Below are 24,150 nucleotides of genomic sequence, written 5' to 3'. Positions count from 1 at the left end.
TATTTCTTAGACTTTTTGTCTCTTCTTTAAGGATATGATTTCTCTGTCATCACACTTAATTTGGATCAATGTACAACATGGAAACTAAGTAAAGACTGACAGATTGCTTTCAGTGCAGGGGTGAGGGGAGGGAAGTAAGATTGGGGGGGGGAATTGTAAAACTCAAATAATATCTTTAATAAAAATAAATTTAAAAAAATGTAAACTCCTTGAGGGCAGGCACTAGCTTTCTTTGTGCTTACATTTGTCTCCTTGGGGCTTAGACCTGGGCAAAGCACATCCACCATCTAGTGCTTGGAGCCAAGCCACCTCCGTGTGACCCATTGCCTTTCTAACAGCTCCCCACCTCCTATCTTTACTCTCTCCTTCCTTCCCCTTTCTTCTCTTTCTGTCCCTTTCCCTCAGTTTACCCACCTGAACAATGGAAATAAGAAGGGCCCTGGTAGGACCTGGGTCCCAGAGTTAGTACAGGTCATACTGAGATAGGACCAGTCCCCTGACTTGCCTTGGTCACAGTCTGTTCTAGGTGCACCATAGACTTGATATCTAATGAGGGGCAGGGTGGTGAGAAAAAAGAAGAGGAGGAAGCTGGTGTAGATGGAATGAGGTAGCAGGTTATGCTATGCATGATGAAGGACTGGCCAGCTGGAGGATCACATTTGACTTTTCTGCCCAGACCAGCCTGTGAGGGGCTATGACCAGTCACCCAACCCCACACTTGGTCCCAGGACCAGCTGCTCTGTGACTGCAGCCCTGGCTGCAGCCTTTCTCACAGGCCTGGTCTAAGGCACTAATCCTTTGTGGTGGGTGTGGGGTGTGGAGGAAGACATTACCTAGGCTGTCTCTATAAATGCAGGGTAGGACCAGATGGCAGAGGCGGTAAGGGGCACTGAGGGGTTCACAACACTTTTCCCAGGAGCCCAGGCCTTAGCCTGCTGTTTTCTGGGCAAGGCAGTGGATGGGTGAGGGCAGAGTATTAGTGTGGGAGAGCTCAGGTTCACCTCCTGTGCCCACTGTTGGACCACTTCCCCTCCCCTGCAGGCATCCCCCAGGGCCAAGATGACCCAGGGACATTGAGGATGAGGCCTGGCCTGACCCCGAAAGACCCTGGAGCATCCATCCTCTCAATCTGACCCTGCTAGCCTTGGGCATGCCATGAACGTTTGTTGATCCACAAACAGATGGACATCACTTGCACCCAACTGTACATTCTCATACACGCATTCACACACACACACACACACACACACACACACACACGAATTTAATTGCTTTCTCATTGTGCTCTGGATCCTGGTCTGGCCTTCCACCTGGGCTGGCTGGGGCATGTCTTCCTCTAACTTCCCAGCTGCTCTACCCCACCCCTGCTCCTCCAGAGCCAAGAGCCAGGACTGGAGTCATCCACACCCCTCCCCCATGGGGGGTGTTCAGAAGGCTTCTGCCTTGGAGGCTCCCTAGGACCCAGGAACTGAGCAGAGGAAGCTGGCCTTAAGGTCCTTCCTGGACAACTGCCTGGGCCCTAGGCCTGGGTCAGGCTATTCTGACCCACATCTGCCTCCATCACCATCTCTGACCTGGTCTCTTAAGCCTTCCTGCTAACATTGTACATATGCTGGCCTCTCTCTCCATGTGGACCTGGCTTCAGGTTGGGTGATCCTAGCCTCAAAAGAGAAGACTCTGACTCTTTAAGCCCCCACCCCGGAGCCCCCAGGAAATCCCTGAGAGCTTAGGTCCAGCTCTTGGCTGGACCCTTCTAAATGCACTCTTTGTACAATGAAGGACAGCTGTTGATTTCCTTCTCAAAAAAAAAAAAGAAAAAAGCTCAAAACACAAAAGTTTCCTAAGCATTCGTTGACATAGACTTAACCATGTATGAACAGGAACCCTTAACTCAGGAAATTGATACTTAAAGCATTAAAACCTGGAACATTTTGGGGGAAACTGCTGAATAGTCACTTGGCCACAGCTGGGTGATGGGGAACAGCAACTCACCAGGTCTTCTGGTCCAGAAGAACTGACCGATCAGAGCAAGGGCTCAGGGAAGAGTGGTCTTCCAGGGGGTGAGGAGGCGTATGGATCGCCATGGGATCAGAAGACCAGAGTGATGTTGTGCAGGCAAAAACAACAGAAGCATCCCTATGGCTTCTGGTCAGCTCAGGCTGAAGGACTCAGGATCTCCCCGTGTCTCACACTCGAGACTGCCTCCAAGGCTGGACGTGCCTACCTCAGGGTTGTTGTTCAGTCACTTGGAAAGAACCCCAAAGAAGTAGCAACAACTAGGGCATGCAAGTGGCGCTCTGGGTGCTAGGTAGGAGCAACCATCATGGGTGCCATGGTGGGGAGACTCCCTCATCCCCATCCATCCACACCTCACACTCTCAGTCATTGGGGAAAAGGAAACCTAGAAGGGAAGTGGAGAACAAGAGCTTGCTGAGCCTTCCAGGCAGGGGCCCCTCAGAGCCCAACAGCTTTGTGCTCTTCAGGGATGTCGGTTTGACCCTCTTCAGGATGGGACCTGGAAAGAAGGTGGCCCTTTTTCAAAGTGTCCCCATTCTCCAAGCATATATAAATGGCCTACTGTAGGCCAGATGCCTTGCTGGGCCCTGAAAACAAAGTGACAGAAGCAGGGTAATCTGTTTTCAAGAGGCTCCTGACTGACTGGAGAGAAATGCCAAGTACCAAGACAACTAAGTAATATTAGGATGGGGGAAGTCTATCAGGAAAGCCTCACATCAGAATTTTCTAGTGTCTGAGCTGAGCTTTCAAGAAAACCAGGCAATCTAAGTAGGAAGAAAGGAGGAGAGAAAGCATTCCAGGTAGAGGGGCCAGTTTGGGCAAAGGCATGGCGAGGGGAGGTGGAGCATCATGTATGAAGACCAGAGAGGCGGCCAAGATGATAAGCCAGGAGAATGAGTGAGAGAAGAATGAACACTGAGGCTGGAGGCTAGTCCACAGAGGACCTTCATGCAGCTACCTATTGGGTCTGGGCTGAACTAGGTGACCCCCCAAAGATTCCCCCTAACTCTCCAGTTCTGGGATTCTGGTTATAAATTAGGTCCTAGAGGCCATAGGGAGCAGCTGCTGCAGTCTTGAGGAAGGAAAATGATAAGTTCAGACCTCTGTTTCAGAAGATCCCTTTGGCAGTTGAATAAAGGATCTGGCTTGAAGGAAGGCTGGAGGCTATTTCAATGGCCTAGGAGGCCCTAAGCTATGTGAGGGAGAGAAGAGATGCAGAGGAGAGAAATGATTTATTGTTGTGGTTCATCTGACTCTGACTCCATTTGGAATTTTCTTGGCTAATATGTTGATTTGTCATTCCCTTCTCTAGTTCTGTAAAAACAGATGAAAAAACTTGGGCCAACATATTGAAGTGATATGCCCAGGGTCCCATGGTAAGTGTCTGAAGCTAGATTTGAACTCGGGTTTTCCTGACTCCAGGCCCACTGCATCACCTAAAAACAAGTATTGGTTAATGCTTAATGCAACAAGTCAAGTGAAAAGGAAAAAAGAAAGACAGCCTGCCCTGACAAATTCTAAACAAACCAGGTGGAGCTCAGGCAACCATGATTGGACCAAGCCCTCTCCTCAAAATGGGAATTTCATTTAGAATCAGCCAATCAGAAGAAGGAGGTATGGGGTCAAGTGATCATTCGGGGTGATCCAGACATCGGGATGGAGAGGCATTCTAAAGGCAGAAGCAACAAGACTTGGTACAGATGGGTTTTAGGGGTTGGGAGCGAAGAAAAGTTGAGGCTGGTGCTGATGAGCCTGGGGTGGAGTAGCCCCTCAAAAAGGAACCAGCTTAAAAATGTAATTGGGAAGTGTTTAACAAGATAAACAAAACAACAGCATTGCGAATGTTAATTTGTGGTTTTCTAGGTCAGGATGCAGCCCCAGGAAGTGGTTTGGCATCAGTGATATTCAGTAATAGGAAAGTGGTGAAGAAGGGCCTGGTATCCAAGGTCTCTAATGAAAATATGAGCAGGATGTAGCAGTCAGTTTGAGGCTCTTGAACCAAAGGAGATGGCCTGCTTTAGGAAGGAGTGAACTCCCAGTCACCAAGGGTCTCCAAGGTGAGGCCAGGTGAGCACTTACTGAGGATGTCTGTTCAAGTAGGGACTGGTCTTTTCTGTGACTCTGAGGTGGGGGGGCTGCCCTTCTACCTCTCCCCCTCCCCATTTCTTCACCTGAATGACTGTAGTTGGTCAGTAATTGGTCCAACAGGCTTCATCTTCAAATGAAAACTCACTGTTGATTAAGTGCCTACTATGTACAGAGCCCTGGGTTTGGGCACTAGAAGACATCAAGTCTGGATCTGGCCCCATTCCTGGCCCCACAGAGCCTCTGGACTGGTATGCAAAGAAGCCCTTCCCTCTGTTGGAGGACAAACCATCATTCAGGCAACTGGGCAGTTGAATCAGGAAGACCAGGGAAGGCATCTATTTGCAAGAGGAAGTTGGATGACCATCTTCTGGATCTAGGCCCTTCAGGACTTGCTAGGGGCCTCCCTTAGCTGCTCAGCCTAGGCCAGTAGGCTGAGACTTCAGGGTCATTGCTGTGGGTGAATCCAAAGATGCCAGATGCTTTTGATGGACATGTGACTGAGACACACACAGCTTTGTGGGAAAAGAGCCAGCAAGACACTGTTGTTCTACTGAATGAAATGCTTTTTTGTGGTCAGAAAACAATAGACTGAAGACAGCTCCAGAACTGTCTCTCTCCAAGCCCCACCAGCTGCCAGGGATTTCCCTTGTCAGGTTACCATCCACCTGAATATGTTTTAGGCCAGCTAGGAGGCACAGTGATCAGGAAGACTGGAATTCAGAAGCCTGCCTCAGATACTTACAAGCTGGGTGACCCTGCACAGATCACTTATTGCCCTCTGCCTTAGCTTCTTCATCTGTAAAATGGAAATAATTGTAATAGCACTTTTTGTTTTGGGTTTTTGCAGGGCAATGGAGTTAAGTGACTTGTCCAAGGTCACACAGCTAAGGAAGTATTAAGTGTCTAAGTCTGAATTTGAACTCGGGTCCTCCTGACTCCAAGGTCGTCATAATAGCACTTCTTTCATTTTCTGAGGATAAAGTGAAATAACATTTGTAATATACTTTGCACCCCTTAAAGCAATGGCTAGCTGCATAAATGCTACTTGTCTATCTTGTCTGCCAAGTTATTTAAATGTCATCTCCCCCTGTTTTCTGACCACTAGACTTTCTGACTTCACTAGAGCTCCTTGAGGTCAGGGGCTTTTTTTTGCTTTTCTGCACTTAGCAGAAGGAAGGACACATAGTAGGTGCTTAATCAAGGTGTGTTGATTGATGGATCTTGTATTCTCTATATCTTTCAGTTAGATGTAAAATGGTAAAGGCGGCATCCATGTTGGTCCTTCCATGCATTCCCAATTGTGCTGTCACCAGTGTAGATCTCCTCTGTATTCCTGAGTCCATTTCCATCTTCGTTCTCTCTAGAGTTGTTCCCGCATCCCCTGGAAGTAGCTCCAGAGCTGTGGGGTCCAAGACCAGGTGTGGTGGGTGTGTCCAGCTTTGTGGAGAAAACAATTGTGGATAACCATCTCTGCAGATCTTTTCCACTTTTCTTCTATTTGTTGCCCTCCCATATTGGTTTATAAACATCTTTGGGATGATTTTCTTTAGCTGAATCTCTGATCAAGATTTCTTAGAACTGGTTCTTTACTTCTCATTGTGTCTTTTTGCTTTAAGAGGAAATACTGCCCTGAAATACAAATTAGTTCAATGAAAGACATTTAGTGCCTTGAAGCACCTACATTAGGAAGTTTTGTATTTTTCTTTTTCTTTTAGGAAATTTGTCCTCATGCAGATGGCAAGGGGGATGAGTGGGTGGTTGGTGATCTGTGGCCCACTAGGCAGCTTGGGGCTGCCCACCTGGCAAGTAATGTAACTTCTATAGGTTCACTGCTGCTCTACCGTAGGACTTCACCATGCATTTATTAAGCACCAGCTGTATGCAGACTCAGAAGATGCAAGGACAAAGAATAAAACAATCCCTGCTCAGATAGGGCTGATATTCTAAGGGGGAGACCTCCAGGACACCCCATATAAGCATAAGCAACATATATCCAGAGAATGAAGACAAATAGGAACACAGGTATTCACCACAAGGTGTGGCATGGTAAGGAGGGGTGTACAAGAAGCTGGGGGTGTGTGGATTAGGGAAGGCTTCCTGCAAGAAGTGGTCCCTGAGCTGTACCAGGAGCCTAGAGAGGGAGGAGATAAGAAAGGAGGGTATTCCAGGTATGGGGAACAACTGGTGCAAAGACATGGAGATGGGAGATGAAGCACTGTGGGTGAACAACAGGAAAAGGCCAGCTTGTCAGAGTGCAGGAGGCGGCAGGGCCTGGTGTCCAGTGAGAAGCTGCAAAGCTACATTGGAGCCAGGGAGTAACAGGCTTTCAAAATTAAACAGTTGTTTCCAGGCAGTGTGGAGTGCTTGGACAGGAAGCCCTGGGTTCAAGTCCTGCCTCGGACACTTCCTAGCAGCATGACTCTGTGCCTCAGTGGCTCCATCTGAAAAATGGGGTTAATTATATTTGCACATCTCTCCTCCCATCAGGAGGCTTGGGGAGCTCCCTGTCCCTGGAGGGCTGGCTTCCTCTGAGGAGCCTGCTAACTTAGGGCCCCCAGACTGTTCCTGGGATTACTCTCAAGGCTTTTGCTTCTGGCTGGAGATGATCCCCGGAGAAGGACCAGCCAGTGGAAGCAGTAAGGGAGCCAGAGGTCTTGGGGGCTGCCAGACTGGGCAGCCATGGGCAGGGCAGGGCCAGGCTGGGTGCCCCCCTTCTCATCCCTGAGCTGGAATGACTCCACACCACACAGATGAGTTTCTGTATGATGGGTGTCAGACTCAGGTGAGAGTGCTTGCCCAACCATCGCTCTTCCTCATCTTCCTCATTTTCCCCACCTGTAAAATGAGAGGCTGGACCAGCTGTCCATTCTCTAAGGGCACCGGTTACCTGTTCGCTCTGCAGAGTGCTGCTTCCACTCTGATTAGGGACCTTTTCCCTTTAGCACCTTCCACCTGCTCCCCCAGCTGAGAGGAGAGGTTCTCTCCTAGAGGAATAACTGGCCTGGATGGCTTGTCTCTGCAGATTCTCCAAGCCTGCCCCCATGTTCTTGGATGACTCTTTCCGCAAGTGGGCCCGCATCCGAGACTTTGTGCCACCCTTTGGAATTAAAGGACAAGGTAGGTTGGGGGGACTGGACTCTTGACTGCTGAGAAGGGTCAGCACCCCATAGGCAGCAGACTGGAAGGTTTGAGTGCTTGGCCTCCCTGGACCCCACAAGCTGGTCCCTGTAGATGGGAGCTGGATCAGGCACAAGAGGTCATCAGACAGTTGACAGGGGTCTATCAAAGTCTCCATTTGGTGCCTCTACTTGGGACACAAACTGCTTCTACCACCCCCCCAAGGAGCTCATATTCTAAATGGCAGAAGGACCACATCTCTTACATGTGTGGGGTTTGGGCAGGGGCAGGCCTGGCAGCACCAATGACGGTGGGACTCCAGCCTTGTCTCCAGGAAATAGGGACCCTTGGAGGTAGACCGGAGGAAGGAGAGCTTTCAAGGCCTGGCTGGGCAAGTCTCTCCCCCTTCCTGGGAATCCTATTGGATCTTCACAACCCCTTTTGTGAGGGAGGAGATGGTTGCATGTCTTCTCCTGTGTGTGCATACATGTCCCCAGGTCAAAACACATATATTCAGGCCTACATGGACACTTGCAGCAGCCCTGGAGGCCCCACATGTGCATGCGCACACACACACACACACACATACACATACACATACACACACACACATGCACACGCACACACACACCCTTTCATGTGTGAGCATAGTCTGCTAACTCTGTCTACCCCTTGAGCCCTGGAGGCTACCTGTCTCCTGGGGCCTTTGGGCACAATGACGACAACCTCGGAAAGGGAGTGGGGCCTGCACCATCCTGCCCACCTGCAGAAAGAAAGGCCTGGATTCAGGATGTGGTTTGACTGTGTTCAGCCTGTGGGGATTGGGGAGGGGCTAGAACAGCCTGTCCACCTGCCCTTCTGCCTTGGCCCAGGCTTCAGCTGTCCTCCCACTAGAGAAGAGTCCAGGGAAGGCCAAGCCTAGCAAGACCAGGGTGGTAATGGGAGGGGAGGAAGGAACTGGGAGGAAGCCAACAGGCCAGTGGTGAGCAATGAGACAGGGGAGAGCTGCACAAATGGGCAGGTAGCCACTCCTCCAGGGTTGATCCTGACAGAAGCCCAATTGGACATTCAGTGGGCTATTAGAACATGAGCACCTTCTGACACCAGCTCAAGTTCAGGTGCCAGGCCCCTAGCTTCAAACTTCAGAACTTAGCTACCCAGGGATCAATGCCCAAATCATGGTTAAAGGTGAAGCTTCCAAGTGACGTTTGCTGAGAAAGATTCCCAGAGATAGACTGCCTTCTAAACCAGTCTTCTCTGTCCCACAGATAATCTCATTAAAGCCATCCTGTCAGCCACCAAAGAGTACCGCCTGACCCCTGCCCTGGACAGGTAAGGCCCCCTCAGGACCCTGGAGCCATGTGGAACTGGGAAGCTCTCAGCCTTGTCTCTAGAAGTGTCAGAGAAGAGCCTGAGTCCCTTTCCAACCTCCCCTGCTCCCTCAGGTCTCCCTGACCCTCTCTTCTGCCCTCCACAGAAACCCCCCCACTCCATTCTGGAGCAGCTCTCCTGGTCCTTAGGAAGCTCAGCTTCTGTGAACCCTCAAGTTTGCCACCTTCATCCTTCATGGGTTGCTTCTGCTTTGGTCTCCTACACACCTTTTAAAATTTCCATTGGTCCAAGAGCTCCCTATGCAGTCATACTCCCTTCCCTGACAGCTTACTTCCCTCTCCACTCCCTCAACCCCGATACCACTTCGTAGCTCTCACCAGTATAATGGGACAGACACCGGCCCCCATGGAATAGGACCCCCAGAGAGCAGCCCAGAGACACGGCCTCCTGGCCTGAGGGTCACTTCTAAGGCACAGGATTCTCACAAAGTGATGAACCACACTTGTCTGTCTCCCCCACCCTCTCCACATGACTCCCACTCCCTCTTCTACTCCCCAGCGGACAGTGTTCTGAAGTGTTAGTGTTAAGCCTGACAAGGAATCTAGGGTCTTGGGGAAGCTAGGGTTGTCTGAGCTTTAGGTCCCAGCCCAACTCAAGGGGCCCTTATTGTCCCCTCATAGCCTCAGCTGCCGCCGCTGCATCATCATAGGAAATGGAGGTGTCCTCGCCAACAAGTCCTTGGGAGCCCGGATCGATGACTATGATATTGTTGTCAGGTGAGTTCTGGTGGGGTGGGGCAAGGCCATCAGATCCTGGTCTCTAGCAGTAATCCATTTGCTCAAATGTCTTTGCTTGCCATTGAGGACCAGTTGGTGGCTCCTGGGGCTTTGTCCTCCTTGAAGGACAAGGACCCTAGGCAGCCTCCTTTATAGCTGCTGTAGATGGGGAAACTGAGGCAGGGAACTAGGGGTGGGCAGAGGAGGGACCTACCATGGGACCAACACTGACCATGCTTCACTAGGCTGAACTCAGCTCCAGTGAAGGGTTTTGAGAAGGACGTTGGAGGGAAGACTACCCTCCGCATCACTTACCCAGAGGGTGCCATGCAACGACCAGAGGAATATGAGAAGGACTCACTCTTTGTCCTGGCTGGCTTCAAATGGCAAGATTTCAAGTGGCTCAAGTACATCGTCTACAAAGAGAAAGTGGTGAGCCTGGCCCGCCGGGACCCTGATGGCACCAACCGGTACACCATAGCATGGCACCTCCAGTGGTGCTCTGGGAGGGCTCCCTGGGCTGTGCACTGGGTGTCAGGAGTGGTGGACACCCCTATAAAGTGGGTCCCATGAGTCTTTGCCCACTGGGAGGTGTCTCCTAGCCCTTGGATGCCCCGAGCTTTCCTCACCACCCTCCCCCACCAGGCTGTGCTGACCCCAGGGCCAGCACTCTGCCCCCTGTTCCACCAAGGGGCTATGGCAGTACTAGAGAGTTTCTGAAGGGGCCTAATGGATAATAAGCCTCGATGGGTAGATTGGAGCCAGGCTTTGGAGAGGAGTTGGGCTAATAGATAATCCCTGGAGTTTATGGAGCAGGACAATGACCTGATCGGGCCTGTACTCTAGGAAGATAACTTTGACAGCTGGGCAGAGGGTAGACTGGATAGGGGAGAGACTGGAGGCAGGGAGGTCTGCGGTGTGTGTGTGTGTGGGGGGGACAGAGATGCTTAGTAGGTAGAAGCCATAAGACTTGGCAACTGATTAGATAGGAGGAGTGTGGAGAGTGAAGAGTCGAGGAGGACATGAGATTGTGAACCTGGAAGACATCCAGGAGGGCAGGGCCTTTAAGAGTTCTAGGGAAGAGGTGGAAAGCTAAGGTGTTTTGTTTTGGATACGCTGAGTATGAAATGCCCGAGACCTCCAGGTGGAGCTGTCCTTTCCACTGTTTCTGATCAGGACTTCCTGGGGGTCGGGAGAGAGCCAAGGACTAGAAAGATGAATCTCTGAGTCCTCTTCAGGACTGTGATCATTGCACCCATGGGAGCTGATAGAGATAGTGGAGAGAGAGGACCCAGGATAGAGCCCAAGAGGGATCAGACAGGTAGAAGGAGAGTGTCGAGGGATCTGTGCCAGGAAATACAGAGAGGAGAAGGCTATCAACTATGTCAAAGACCTCTGAAGGGGCAGGAAAGAGGAAGAGGAAGAAAGTCATTGGATCTGGCAATGAGGGGAGCATTGGGAACTTTGCAGAGAGCAGTTCTGCCAAGTGATGAAGCTAGAGGCAAGGAAGTAGAATCGAGGCCATGTCCTCATGACAGTTTTTCCTAAGAGTTTGGCTCAGAAAGAGAAGAGAGGTTAAGGCAAGTGCTCTCAGGAGAAAAACAATAGGGAGGTGAACAGCTGGCTAAGAAACTGGTGCCTGAAAAGAGAATTTGTATCTCTGGACCACAGTTTAAAATAGGTGGACAGACTCCTGGCCAGGGATGGAGGACTGCAAAAAAGGACTGCAAAGATGGTCTTTGTTGGGAGTCTTGCAAACCTAATAAAAAGATTTCCACTGGAAAAAGAAGGGAAAGGAGCTAACTGCAAGTGTCCTGGACATAGTACTGAGAGCAGCTAGCATTGGAAGCTGAATAAATAGCAGTGGCAGAGACACCAAAAATGTAAGAGAAAGCCCAAGAGTGAAGCCAGTGGCCTCAAGGGTCTGTACATAGAGGCTGAGTAGGACACTCAGGAAATCTTGGGACCAGGAGGCAAATTCAATCTAATTGCCACCAAGACTGGATGGGGAGAGCTCCATTAACTGGGGGCTTGCCCTTTGTCCAGAGGAAATAGAATGGGTTTTTAAATGTCTGTGGGGGGAGGACAAAGGAGCATTGTTCTTGAGGAGAAGCAGGAACCCCAGGAAGAAAGTACAACAGAGGGCAGTGGAGAGAGAGAAGCAGGTTGTCATCGGAGTAGACTAAATACCCCTGAGACAGAAGTAGGAAATGGATGAGGAGTCTACCAGCTGTTAAGTGCCAGCTGACGGCCGGGCCCTGTACCATCCCTGTCTTTTGAGGAGCTTACAGTCTAATAGGGAAGACTACACACAAACAACAAAATATAGACATGCTCTGGATAGCCTAAATTGGAGATGATCAACAGAAGATGATTCCATTAAGGCTGATGAGGAAAGCAGAGAGGCAGAGATGAGGAGGGAGCAGCAGGGAGAAAGGGCCTGGGGTTAGTTGATGGAGGAACCACAAGTGTCCCTGGATTATAAAGTACCTGGGGGGATAAAGGGCAAGAAGCCTCAAAGGTCAGGGGGAGCAAGGTTAGGGAGAGCAGAGGATTTTAAAACTTGATCCTGATTGGAGCCCCTGGAGAGTATTGAGTGGGGGTGGCCTGCCCTTTAAGGGGACCTGCCCTTTAGGAAGATCGTTGACAACTGAGTGGAGGATAATCTAGAGGGGGGCAGACCCATGGCAGCAACCAGGACAATAGTCCAGGGGTGAGGGGGGTGTGGGCCTGCATCAACAAAGCGGCCATTCTCAGAAGAGAGAAGGGGTTGTATTGGAAAGATGTCATGAAGATAGAAGCAATGGGTTTTGGCAGTAGGTTGGATCTGGGAGTAAAAGTGAGGGGCTGAACATGGCCCCTGGGTTCTGAGCCTGGGGCTGGAGGGGACTGGCATATTCGAAGGGGATAAGGAAGTTTGAAAGATGGAGAGTGTTTGATGGGAAGGACATGAGTTCCATTTTGGATCTGTCAAGTTTTGATGTCTTGGGACATCCAGTATGAGATGTCTAAATAGTTGGATACCAGAGAGTAGAGGTCGGGAGAGGTAGAGGAGTGGATATGAAGACAAGCAGCGTGGAGCTGAGAAGGTCCCCCAGGGAAGTTCATGAAGAAGGGGGAGGGCTTTGAGCAACAATCCCAACCTTTGATCCAGGACTGGGGTACTAAGGGTGCCGGGGGGGGGGGGGGGACAAGGCTCTTTGTCTGCTGAAGCACAGCAGTTCTGAACTCGTTGCCTTGCCTTCTGTATCTGATTCTCAGCAGCAAGAAAGAATGTTTTGCTGAACCTTACAATGATCGGAATCTTGGGAGGAAGTGTTTAGTGTTCTTTTTTTTTCTCTTCTCAGAATTTGTGGTAGAACAGAAGAAAGCCAGGGCTAGTCTGGATGTGCCCTGGATGGGGGGGAGAGCAGATTATTTTGGGGTGGATCAGAGGAAGGAGAGCCAGGACCCCCACACTAAACCTATCAGCAGAAGCCCTTGGAGACCTTGGGGAGGGGTTGGGAATGAAATGCTGAAGAAGGTTGTCTAAAAAGCCTGTTGGGGAAGCTGGAGGAGCCTTGATTTCCCCAAGGCAGACACAGGCTGGAAGCAAGGGCAAGCCACGGAGAGGGCATTGATTAGCATGGGAATGTCCTCATGACAGGAGCGATACTCAAATAACCCACGTCTGTCTGTGGAGGCTCTGCGTTATCTAACTGTGGCACCAGGGAGGCTCATGGATCTGGGGCAGAGCTTCCAGACCTAGTTTGGGGAAGGGTCCCCTCTGTCCTCAGAACACATGGAGAGAATTCTCTGGCGTCTGGCCTAGGTAGGACAGCTGGTAAGGGCGGATCTGGAGGAGGGCACCTGCAATGGGGAAAGGTCTAGTCCAGGGAGATCAGTTTAGTTTGGAGGAGAGCTTCATGAGAACCAGCTTCAGGTATGTGAAGGATTGTCCTTTGGGAGGAGGACTGGACTTGGTCTGCTTGGCACCCCCAGATGCAGGGCCGGGGCAGATTCTCAATGAGAAAATGTAGGCTTAACATCAGGGCCAGCTATGGAATGGCCCAGGAGGATGCTGCAGGCGCATCCTCCGAGGTCCCATTGCCAGAAGCCACTGGAGGAGGAGGAGGAGGAGGAGGGGAGGAGGGGAGGAGGTCCTGTTGGTCACGGTTCCCCCCACTCCCCCTGTCCCCAGGCTCCAGCAGCCCAGCCCCCAAACTTCTCGGCCGCTAGTTCCTCATTCCTTGTTCACGAGACAGGAAATGTGTTATTTCATGGCTGACTGGTCCGGCTGAAAGACTCAGGCCTGAAGCCGGAGCCTCCTCCATCCCTGCAGGCGAGGCCAGAGTGAGGAGGGTGGCTCTGTGGGTGTGGTCCCCACCCCAAACCTGCCCCCTACCCCGGGAGCTCCCCCTCTGCAGAGAGAGCTGTGTGTGGAGAGGTGGGTGGGGAGGCTTTCATGACTGATAAAAAGCTACTCAACAATCAGGAATCCCTCCCTCAGGGCCCTGGTCCAGGCTTGGCCTCTCCAGCAAAGCCTTAGTGTGGCAGCCTACCTGAGAGGCCAGGCATGTGTGGGACTGAGGGGTCCAAGGGTTCGAATGTGCTTTGGGCATGGGACAGGTGTGTGGCTCTGCCCTGGGGCTAGGGAGAGGGCTCAGGAAGGGAGTGGTTCCTCATCGGTTCTGAAGGTCTGCACATCTGTCAGGCAGGGGGTCTGGGGGCTGGAGGAGCAGGCATAGCCTCAGCCCCAAGGTCCTGACAATTTGAGCTCAGATTCATAAAAGCCTGAAGAAGGCTGTTTAGGACTGACACCAGGTCATACCCTAGGAAGAGAATGGGCCAATGGAAAGCATCTTCCCCAAGCCTTTAAAAAGAGGAGGGCAGAACCAGCAATCCAGCGAGGAAAGTGCCATGGATTGAGGGCATCATCCCCTGACCTGAGATATAGTCCCCCAAACCACCTTCCAAATCATGACAAACCTTGTGATTTTCTTACAAGGAAACTGAGGCAGCAGGGGATCAGTGATTCCCTGGTCACACAGTGCGTGCCCGTGGTTCGCCCAGGCTCTATCTACTGGGTCTCCTCAGTGGTTCTCTCAAGTGAATAGCTCAGGAAAGCCACCCACTGAAGGTTCACTGAATTGGGTTGAATCTCCTTTGGCAGAGAGAGACCCATCAGGTGTCTGAATGATGGATGTGGCCCCAGGGTCTCAGGTCTATCTCCCAGATGACTTCTTTTTCCTCTTCCTGTCCCACTGGTCTGGAGTCCATTCTGATGATGGGACAGACTTGCTTTTTTTTTTTTTAAGATTTTATTTATTTTGAGTTTTACAATTTTTCTCCTAATCTTCCCTCCCCCCAGCCCCCACAGAAGGCAATTTGTCAGTCAGAGCAGACTCTTTCTCCAAGGCTGCCTCTGCCTGCTGGCACCGGTTCTAGTTCCAGGGCTTTCTGGCCTGGACAGATCCTCTGTCCCCACCCCTTCTTTGCCTCTTGTTTCTTTTGACTGAGATCTGTGATTCTGGGTCTGTCCCACCAAGGCTCAGTGGGGTTGGGAGATCAAGTTCACCTCTCAGCCTCAGCATCTCTAAGACCTTCTCATTGTTCCTTTGAATCCAGACACCCCAGGCCCGGGCTTTATCTTGGCTTTTTTCTTGAACTTGGGGGTGTCACCACTGCTGCTCCCCACCCCTCATCCCCAATAGAGCCCTCTAGAGAGAGAGGAACACTGACAGTTTCTTCCATCCCCCCTTTTCAGGTAGAAGTCTTTCTTTTTAGATTTGCAAGATTCTGAGCAAATAGCTTCTTATATTCCATCCCTGGCCAGGAGCCTGTCATGCCTGTATTTTATGCTGCGATCCAAAAGTCCAAATTGAGTTATGAGTGATGCCCCTAATGGAAATAGGGAATTCCCCAGACAGGGTGTGCCCAGCAAGGCTGCTGGGAAGAGAAGGGGATTCAGAAATGCCTAGAGACCTGACTGCAGATGCTCAGCAGGGAGATGGGGAGGGGGACAGCAGCCCAGGGGAGGCCATGAAGTCTCTGAGAGAGGGGAGCAGGGGGACTCAGCCCTTAGCACTCTGGCAGGCAGTCCTCCGAGATGAGATGAGGGAGTGAAATGTGATGGATGATGAGGCAAAGGGACTGTGGTGTGGAGGCCAGGGATGACAGAGGGTCCGGGAGGAGGAAGGGGCTGGGAGGTCGCTGGGGGGGGGGGGCGGGGGGCGGGATAGGACTGAGGAGAGGCTATCACATCTAGAGATGTAGAAGTTGTTAAGAAGATTAAGGACTCAGGGGTGGCTAGGTGGCGCAGTGGATAGAGCACTGGCCCTGGAGTCAGGAGGACCTGAGTTCAAATCCAGCCTCAGACGCTTAATAATTACCTAGCAGTGTGGCCTTGGGCAAGTCACTTAACCCCATTCCCTTGCAAAACCTAAAAAAGAAAATAGATAAGGTCCCAGCCCCTCCCCCTAGCTACCTGTCCTTCCCTCCCAAACAACCTTGGGTTGAATTGCTTTGCATCCATTTCATTTATTCACAATACACTGTACACATTTTTATGTGGACTTCTTGTCACCCCACTTAGGATGGAAGCTCCTTGTGACGAGATTGTCTCATTCTTGGTTCTTGTTTGCTCAGGGTCTGTCTGAGGCAGTCCCTGGAATGCAGCAGGTGTCTAATAAACATTTGTTGATGGGTTGTGGCAGGCTCAGGAGCTGTGCCAAGGTTGTGCTCCAGACACCAGAGGAAGGGAGAGGGCAGAAGGCGGAGTAGCCCAGAGCTGAGGGTCAGCAAGGCCTGAGAGGGTAGAGAACAAAGGAAGACTGATTCAGGCAGAGGCTGGTCTAGAGTGGGGCTCAACCACCCGAAGGAGAAAAGACCAGAGCTGAATCCCAGCAGCCGGAGCCTGGAGGGACGTGAGCAGCTGCATTGTTCAGCCAGTGCCATGACAGGCTCTTCCCCCAGCTCTTCCCATCAAATAGGCCTTGGCCTCAGCCTGATGACCTCCTCCTGGAGACTGTTCCGCCCTCACGATTGGGGGTGATGACCTCGGAGAACAAGGAAAGGGAGAGCACCTGGATGGAGTTTTTGGAAACTCTAGAAGGACAGAGATTTCTGAATTCTGGGTAATGACTGTGGAACACTGGCATGGATTTGGCTGGGGTGGAAAGGGCACAGACCACAAAGAAGCCAGGGATTGACCTAGGTGGCAGAGTATCTGAAGATGTATCCAAGGGCACACCTTGAGCGTCGGAGGGCAGGCCTTGGGGTTCTGAACTCTTAGGGGTGAAAAGTCTGTAGCAAGGATGTTGGCATCATGATGATGAATGGAGCAAACCTCTAAGGAGGAGAGGCTGGGAGAAGCAGCCAGTCGGCCTCCTCCTCTGCCTCCAGGTCATTGTGTCTGGCTAGGGATACTGGGATTTGGGGATGGGGAGGAGGAGCCCAGTTTGCATGAGTGCTAAAAGATATAAAGCTCACAAAAAAAAAAAAAAGTCTAAAGGGAAGAGAAGTTTGACAACAGAAAATGGGATGCAGCTCAGAAGGAGCAGTTGGAGGGGCAGGAGAACCAAGAGTAGCAAGGGAGAGAGGCTCCCTGGGAGAGTGGCCCGGGGGGGTTGATTGCTACAGGAAGGGGAGCAGGGATGTGGTGACACCAATTTCAGAAGGAAACAGGGTCACATCAGCCCTTGGTCAGAGCTGTGTCTCCAGCATGGGGTGGGGGGAGGGTTATGGGGGCATGCATGGGAGCCAGATTGATGGGGAGCTGGGAGCTTGTGACGGGGCAGTAGGGAGACTTGCAGCAAGTAGGAGAGCCAAGGGTGTCTACCTCAGGTGGGCAGGTTAAGGTGCTGTTTAAAGACCTGAGGAGGGGTGGGCTGCTATAGGATCCAGCTTGGTCAGCCAGTGAAGCAGACCATTCCTTGGGGCGATCGCCAGCCTGAGCAGAGAGTCACCTCTTAGTGTTTGTTGATTCAAATTGTGGAATTTCATCCCCAAACTTGGTTACCAACCATGTGTATCTTCATGCAAGTCATTGATAAAAGTTCAAAGGCCTTTGTAGCCTTGCACAAAGTGCCTTGATAAAAGAACAGAGCAGAGGAAGACTCCTGTGACAGTCTCTTGGAGCCCTCCCTCTGGACTGACATCCATCTCTTCATAACAGGCATTCCCATTTCTATAGACCATGTATCCAGGGACCCACAGACAGTAAGTGTCACAGACTGAATGTGAACTTAGGGCTTCCTGACTCCGAGCCCAGGGCTCCCTCTAAGTCTAGAAGCATCCTTGACTGTAGGCCTCTGTTATCCCCATGTCACAGATGAGGAGCCTGAGGTCCAGAGAGCTAGGAGAATGGTAGAGCAGAGACTTTACCCTGTCACCGAGAGGGTTCCATCAGGGCCCTGTTTGGATCTTGATGTTCATCCGACTCTGAAGCCATATCAGGGGCCTCTAGCCCCTGCCGGTCACTGTGGACTGTGAGGAGATGGGTGGGCAAGTGGGCAGCTTTTGAGAGTTTTACTTAGAATGTCAGCTCCCTGCGGACAGGGCTGCTTCCCCTTCTGTCTATGCCTTCTACTGATTGACTGGCTGCTGATTGACCCCCTGGTCTTAGACTGTTTTCATGAGAAATGATGACAGATAGGTCTGTGACTGCTTGTGGCCATTTTCATTGTTCTGGGATCTTCCCTCTCTGCTGTCTCTGGAGAATTAATTTTTCGTTTCCCTGAAAACCCAACATCCTAATTGTCTTTGGTCAGATGTGAATACTTCTCCTGGGGAGCAGGACTCCCCTGCTGGACAGGGTTCTCCTTTCTCTCTGCAAGCCTTATGGGGCTTCCCTGTGGTCCCTCTTAATCCAGACGTTTCTCTGTCTATAACCAACTGCTTCAGCAACTGACTTAGGCAGCCGCGGGTATGGGGATGCCAAGGGAGAGGATCAGTGATTCAGGTCAGCTGGACAAGAGCTCAACTGCCAATTGAATCTGAATTTTCTAGATGAGAGAGGCCTCGAGGACTAGGACCAAGGGTCTTGTGTCAACTCAATTCCTGCAAGCAAACAGGGAGAGCTCAGGGAGTCCCACCTGTGTCTTCATTTTCCAGGTTCCTCATAGGAAAGAATGATCAAGTCAGAGTAAGGTAGTAAACAAGAGAGTGAGGCAGCCACAAGATAGAGTGAGGCAGTGCCCAGGCCCCCTCAGGGCAGCAGCAGCGCAAGCCAGTGGGGAGAGGGAGGCTGAGAACCCAAGGACAAAGCGGGCAGGGGCCGCACGGGACGGGGAAGGCAGAGGGAGGAGGGAATGAGGCAAGCACATCTTCAGAAAGGACTGGAGCAGCCACCCAGGAGGAAGCAGGGAGCAGGTGAGCCTGGATTCTGAAACGGGAAGGAGATCAAGGCCCCTTTGTCCCAGAAGGGCACTGCCACAGAGCCTGCTTTTCAAACTCACCTGGACCTCCATTAGCCACAGCCCTATTCCATCCCTTGTCGCACCCAGGCCCCAACCCCAATGCTCCTGTACAGCCAAAGCACACCATTGACTCAGTGCCAGGTACCCCAGGGGCCAACCCAATTCACATCTCAACCCCTGTCATGTCTTTTCCTATTCCTGTCCCAACTCCTTCCCATCTGTAATCACAACCTATCTCATTCTCGGCAACAGTCGGCTCCACCTCCTTCCCATCTCTGCCTGAATACTGAATATCCCCATTCATCTTCTATCCAGCCTTCAAACACAACCCGCCCCATCACCATTCATGCCTTTCTTAACCCCACTCACACCTCTCCCCCATCCCCATTCATAGCACCCTTCTCATCTCCATTCACTCCTCACTGTAGCCTCAGTCACACCTCCCTTCCCATTCACACATCCCTTCTCATCCCTATTTACTCCTCCCTCCCTTCCCCATTCACACTTTCCCCTATCCCAATCATATCCCCCTTCCCATCCCCATTCACACATCCCCTCCCATCCCTGTTCACACCTCACCCTATCCCCAGTCATAGCTCTGCCTTAACCTCCAGTCATCCCTCTGCCCCATCTCTGCTCATAACCCTTTTCCATTCCCTTTCCTACCCCTGCACCATCCTCTGTCATTCACCCCTGACTCACCCCCACTCCCAATGCTGTCCCGTTTGGGTCCCACCCTTTCTTCAGTCTCACCTGTGTTTCTCTTCTCGTCACACCCCTCTTTAAGCTGTTCACTCTCCTGCTCCCTCAGTCACACATCTCCCCATTCATCCTTGGTCTTGGTTCACACCCTTCAGGCCTCAATGGACATGTTTGGAATCATCTGTCGCCTTGCACTTCTCCACTTATACTTCCTGTCTCTGTTCTCATCCTTGTCCCCTCCCAGAGTGCTTCCGACGGCTTCTGGAAGTCAGTTGCCACTCGAGTGCCCAAGGAGCCACCTGAGATCCGAATTCTCAACCCCTACTTCATCCAAGAGGCCGCCTTCAGTTTCATTGGACTCCCCTTCAACCATGGCCTGATGGGCCGAGGGGTAAGAAGCCTGGCTGGGCCAGGATGGGAGGAGGGCTTAGTGAGGGGAGGGAGGAGGAGCACATACCAGCCAGTGTCATCTCTGAGAGGATGACTCCCAGGTAGAGGCACCAAGCCCTCCTCTCTCTCCTAGCCCCAAAGGGTATCTCCAAATGGACAGAGGCTCTCACATGTGCTTGAAGGCTGGAGGAGACACAAATCATATAGTTTGGGATGTGGATGAATAACCAGGAAAATGGGGACTGCAAAGTCCTGGGCTTCAGCATCTGTGGAAAGAAGGCATTTTCCTAGAATGCCTTCTGGTAGTCGGCGGTGAGAAGCTAGTGCATGGAGCATGATCAGGTTGCTACCTGGGCAAGGCAGCAGAGCCCCAGGGCAGGACCGGGGAGCCCAGGCCACAGGGGACTGAAGGAGATCACTGGGGACCAGAGAGGGATCCACAGGCATTGGTCTGGCCAGATAATCTGTCATGGATTAAACACCAGCCTGCTCTCAAGGAGCCTGCATTCAAGTGAGAGGCAACATGTGCCCACCTAAGTGGATACAAAATGAGTCTGGGGAACGGGGTCCAGCTTTGGGCAGAGGTGGATCTGGAGCCGAGATGGAAAAGGCTTCTCAGAGACAGTGGTGAGGAGGCGTAGAGAGAGGGGCAGGGGGGCAAGCATCGAAAGGTCCTATTAGATGAGGGTGCTTTACAAAGATGATCTCATTGATCCTCACAACCACACGAAGCAAATGCTGTTGTGGTCCCCGTTTTTCTGTCATGGAGACAGACAGAGGTTTAGTGACTTGCCCAGGGTCACTTTGTGAATAGTGTCTGAGTCTCAGATCTTCCTGGCTCCAGATCCTACACTCTACCCACCTCACCCTTTGCTGCCTTCAGAGAACAGGGAGGGATCTCAAAGCTGGCTGGGAAGGAAGGCAGAAGACTGGCAAAGCCCACCTACAGTGGGAGGACTCTGGGTTGTAGAAGCAGACACCCCAGCCCTGCCCAGTGGGCATTGCCATCCTGTGCCAGATGCTGGCCAGCAGAAGTGATGAGAGTTTTGGATGCTGTGGGGACCCAAAGGGACTGCTGTGTCATAGAACAGGTGATGCCCAGAGAGGAAAGAGTCAGACTGAGTCTGATGGGCATCCTTGGGACAGGCTGGGGGCCCGGGATAAAGGCAGGAGAGCAGAATGGGTGGGGGGAGAAAAAGCTCCCAAATGAATCTGGCATCCAGCTTGACCTCTGACCCTGCCTGGGCAGCAGGGCCCTTCTCGGAGGAGCCTCAAGGCCAGGCCAAGGTTCTGGGGGATGTCAGATCTCCAGGGCTGAGGAGGAGCTTTCAGAGAAATCCTGCCCACCTGTGTGCACAGACACAACACACTCGTGTGCGTGCAACAAACAACCACACACATGTAATCACATGTATATCCTTACACACATGAAACACATACTACCACCCCCAGGCCTCATGAGAAAGAAAAGCAGTTGTTGAAAGAGACCGCACTGACCAGCTCTGTCCAAGGGCAGGGAGGGGGGGCAGCTCCCAGGCCCAAGGTCTCCTGAGACCCCACCCCGCCGAGCCGGCCTGGCCTCAGATCTGCCTTTGGCTCCCTCGACCCCTCCTGGCCCTCATCCCTACCTGTCTCTTTGCCTCTGTTGGTATCTGCATTTCTCCATTGTCCTGTCATTGTCCGTGCCATCTCCCAGCGTTTCTCTCTGTCTCTGTCCCACTCTCTGTGACCTCATCTCTGCTTCTTTTTCTCTCTTTTTCCACTTCCCTAGAGAGGATCTTGGGTCTCCTCCTGCCTCTGTCTGTGACCTCCCTCTGTCCCCAAGGTGGGAGGGGACTGTTCCAGTGTTGCCATAACCCAGTAGCGACAGCAAAGAGATGCTGCATCCCAGATGGGGAATTCAGCCTCCCCTTCCTGCATCCCCACCCCCCAGGGAGCCCCGCTGCCCTCCATGCATGGGCCTGCTGCGGGTTGGGGCTAAGTCTCATTACCTAAAGCCCAGGCTTGTCAGCGGGCAAGGGAGCCCAGGATGAGACTTGGGAGATGGGAGGGAGGGAAAATGGACTGTACACACCCTGAGCTCTCTTCCCTCCCCCTCCAGAATATCCCAACGCTGGGCACTGTGGCAGTCACCATGGCCTTGCACAGCTGTGACCAGGTGGCGGTGGCCGGCTTTGGCTATGACATGAGCTCTCCCAACGCCCCCCTTCATTACTACGAGTCTGTTCGCATGGCAGCCATCAAGGAGGTAGGAATGGGATATGGGGGGATTGGGGGTCCTGAGGATGACCCCAAGGGGATCCCAGCCTAAAGCCCAGTCTGAATCCTTTCTGCCTCTCCTCTGGGGGCTCAGCTGCTCCTGGGAGATGGGAACAGGGCCTGTGAACCTTCCCAGCTCCTCATCCTGTGCTGGGCTGAGGGCAAACTTGTCCAGGTTGCAGATGGCCCCAAGTTGGGAGGGCCAGAAGGAGGGAACACACCGGGTGAACCCCCAGAATCCAAAATGATCCCAGAGGCTGAAGCTCTGGGCTGAATCCAATCAAGTGAGATTTAATCACAATCAATGTCAAGATTTACATTATGAGGGGGCAGCTAGGTAGTGTAGTGGACAAAGCACCGGCCCTGGAGTCAGGAGGACCTGGGTTCAAATCCGGTCTCAGACACTTAATAATTACCTAGCTGTGTGGCCTTGGGCAAGCCACTTAACCCCATTTGTCTTGCAAAAACTTAAAAAAAAAAGACTTACATTATGGGTTGAAAAAACCAACTTCACACATCCAAGATGGAGGAGGCCTGCTTAGTTGCAGTGGGGAGGGGGAGACCAGTGGACCACAGGTGTGTGATTGGTTGCCAGGAAAGCTCCAGGAATCCTGGGCTGCATCAAGGAGGTGGCGTCTCTGTCTTGTGCCCTCACCAGCCCTCCTCTGAAGGCTCAGGTCCAGCTTGGGGGGAGGGGAGGCACAGACTAAGCACCTGGACAGGTTCCAGAGGAGGTTGGCCAAGGGTCTGGAGTCCAGCGGATGAAGAGTCAGGGGGAATATGATAGTTGAGGAGCTCTTCTGTGGAGGAAGGTTCTCTTAGAAGGGGAGTGAGTGAGCTACAGAGCAGTCAGATTGGGATGGGTATCAGGAGCTGCCCTGGAGGTGGGGGGGAGAGGAGGGGTTGTGGTGAGAGGTAGCGAGCTCCCCGTCCCAGGAATGCTCTAGGCAGATCCAGGACACCCACTGTGGCAAGTTGGCCCCTTGTAGCTTAGCTCAGAGTTTCCGGGATTCCTGCGAGCTGGGTCCGGAGTGAGCCCCTCTCCTGGGACTTCTGCCTCCCAGAATATTGTCATCTTTATTGTATTGGCAATGCCCGACCATGTGCAGTGAATGCCACTCCAGTGATTTGACTTTCCTTATTTCTGAAATGAGTGTGTAGCACTTGTTATTATACAACTATTCCGTGGATTTCAGGCTGTCTCAGATCTCTGGGGCATTTTATAGCTTATTTTGAAGGAGGGTCATCTTGACATTTTTCCCTGGTAACGGTGAAGGCCCAGGGCTCACTCTCCCAGTTCTCGCTCACACTGGGTGACTATTTTATTCTCGAGTTTTTTAATTCTCAAGTTAAGCCTACGGTGCCAGGGTCACTGACCCTTACTCAGGGGTCCCCTTTAGCCTCCCCCAGAACTTCCAAACTGGGGAGCTTGAAGACCCCCTTAGCTGCTGCAGCTCCACTTCACAAAGGATCAAAGTGGCAGAGAGGGAGTGGAGTTGGACCTGACCTGAGGCTATTCTTTGAGATCAGGATGGGGGGTCAGCTGCGATGGAGACTCCCCTCATTCTGCAGACAACCTGCCCTCACCCTTCTGCAGTGAAGGGGACTGGCCTGTTGCTGGGTCCCAGGGGCTCAGAGTCTGAGGCTGGGCCAGCGCCGAGTGTGAGGATGGAGCTGGGGGTCCAATGGGGAGGCCAGGACCAGAATCAGCCGCTGGACCAGAGACGGTGAGGGTGGGGAGGTACTAGGAGCCTTTGAATGCCAAGCTGAGTCCAGTGAGCTTCCTTGTGAGGACTTTGAGCTGACTTCTGAGGAAGGTTGCTTCATGGGGGCTGAACTGAGTTCCCTTGGAGGTCCTTGGGTGATGTCTCCCCATTACGGGCAGTGAGGCTGAGCCCAGGGGCCCCACCTGGGAGACCTGCCAAGCAACCCTGAGGCCTCATGAGCCTCCTCTAACCTAACCTGACCTTGTCCTGTTCCAAGCTGCGCTCAGCTGAAACCTGCCCCACTTTTCTCTCCCTGCCCTGCTCTCTAAGCCTTGTCAGAAGACCCCGGTACCAGACTTCCTGTGC

At 52.2% G+C, this 24,150-nt stretch overlaps 1 protein-coding gene across 8 annotated transcripts in view; it reads left to right on the top strand.

Moving 5' to 3' along the window:
• ST3GAL3 (ST3 beta-galactoside alpha-2,3-sialyltransferase 3) overlaps nt 1-24,150 on the top strand; it is a 138,458-nt gene that overhangs the window by 108,812 nt on the left and 5,496 nt on the right. For all 8 annotated transcript variants that reach the window (XM_074221621.1, XM_074221620.1, XM_074221627.1 and 5 more), the window contains 6 exons: nt 7,127-7,221; nt 8,490-8,553; nt 9,234-9,329; nt 9,575-9,761; nt 19,674-19,820; nt 21,921-22,067. In XM_074221621.1, coding sequence (XP_074077722.1) covers nt 7,127-7,221; nt 8,490-8,553; nt 9,234-9,329; nt 9,575-9,761; nt 19,674-19,820; nt 21,921-22,067 — 736 coding nt within the window. The remainder of the gene's footprint in view (nt 1-7,126; nt 7,222-8,489; nt 8,554-9,233; nt 9,330-9,574; nt 9,762-19,673; nt 19,821-21,920; nt 22,068-24,150) is intronic.

This window comes from Macrotis lagotis, chromosome 2 (assembly GCF_037893015.1).
Source record: "Macrotis lagotis isolate mMagLag1 chromosome 2, bilby.v1.9.chrom.fasta, whole genome shotgun sequence".
Lineage (NCBI taxonomy): Eukaryota > Metazoa > Chordata > Mammalia > Peramelemorphia > Peramelidae > Macrotis > Macrotis lagotis.
The sequence above is the reverse complement of the archived record's forward strand: the minus strand, read 5'-3'. Positions and strand labels throughout refer to the sequence as shown.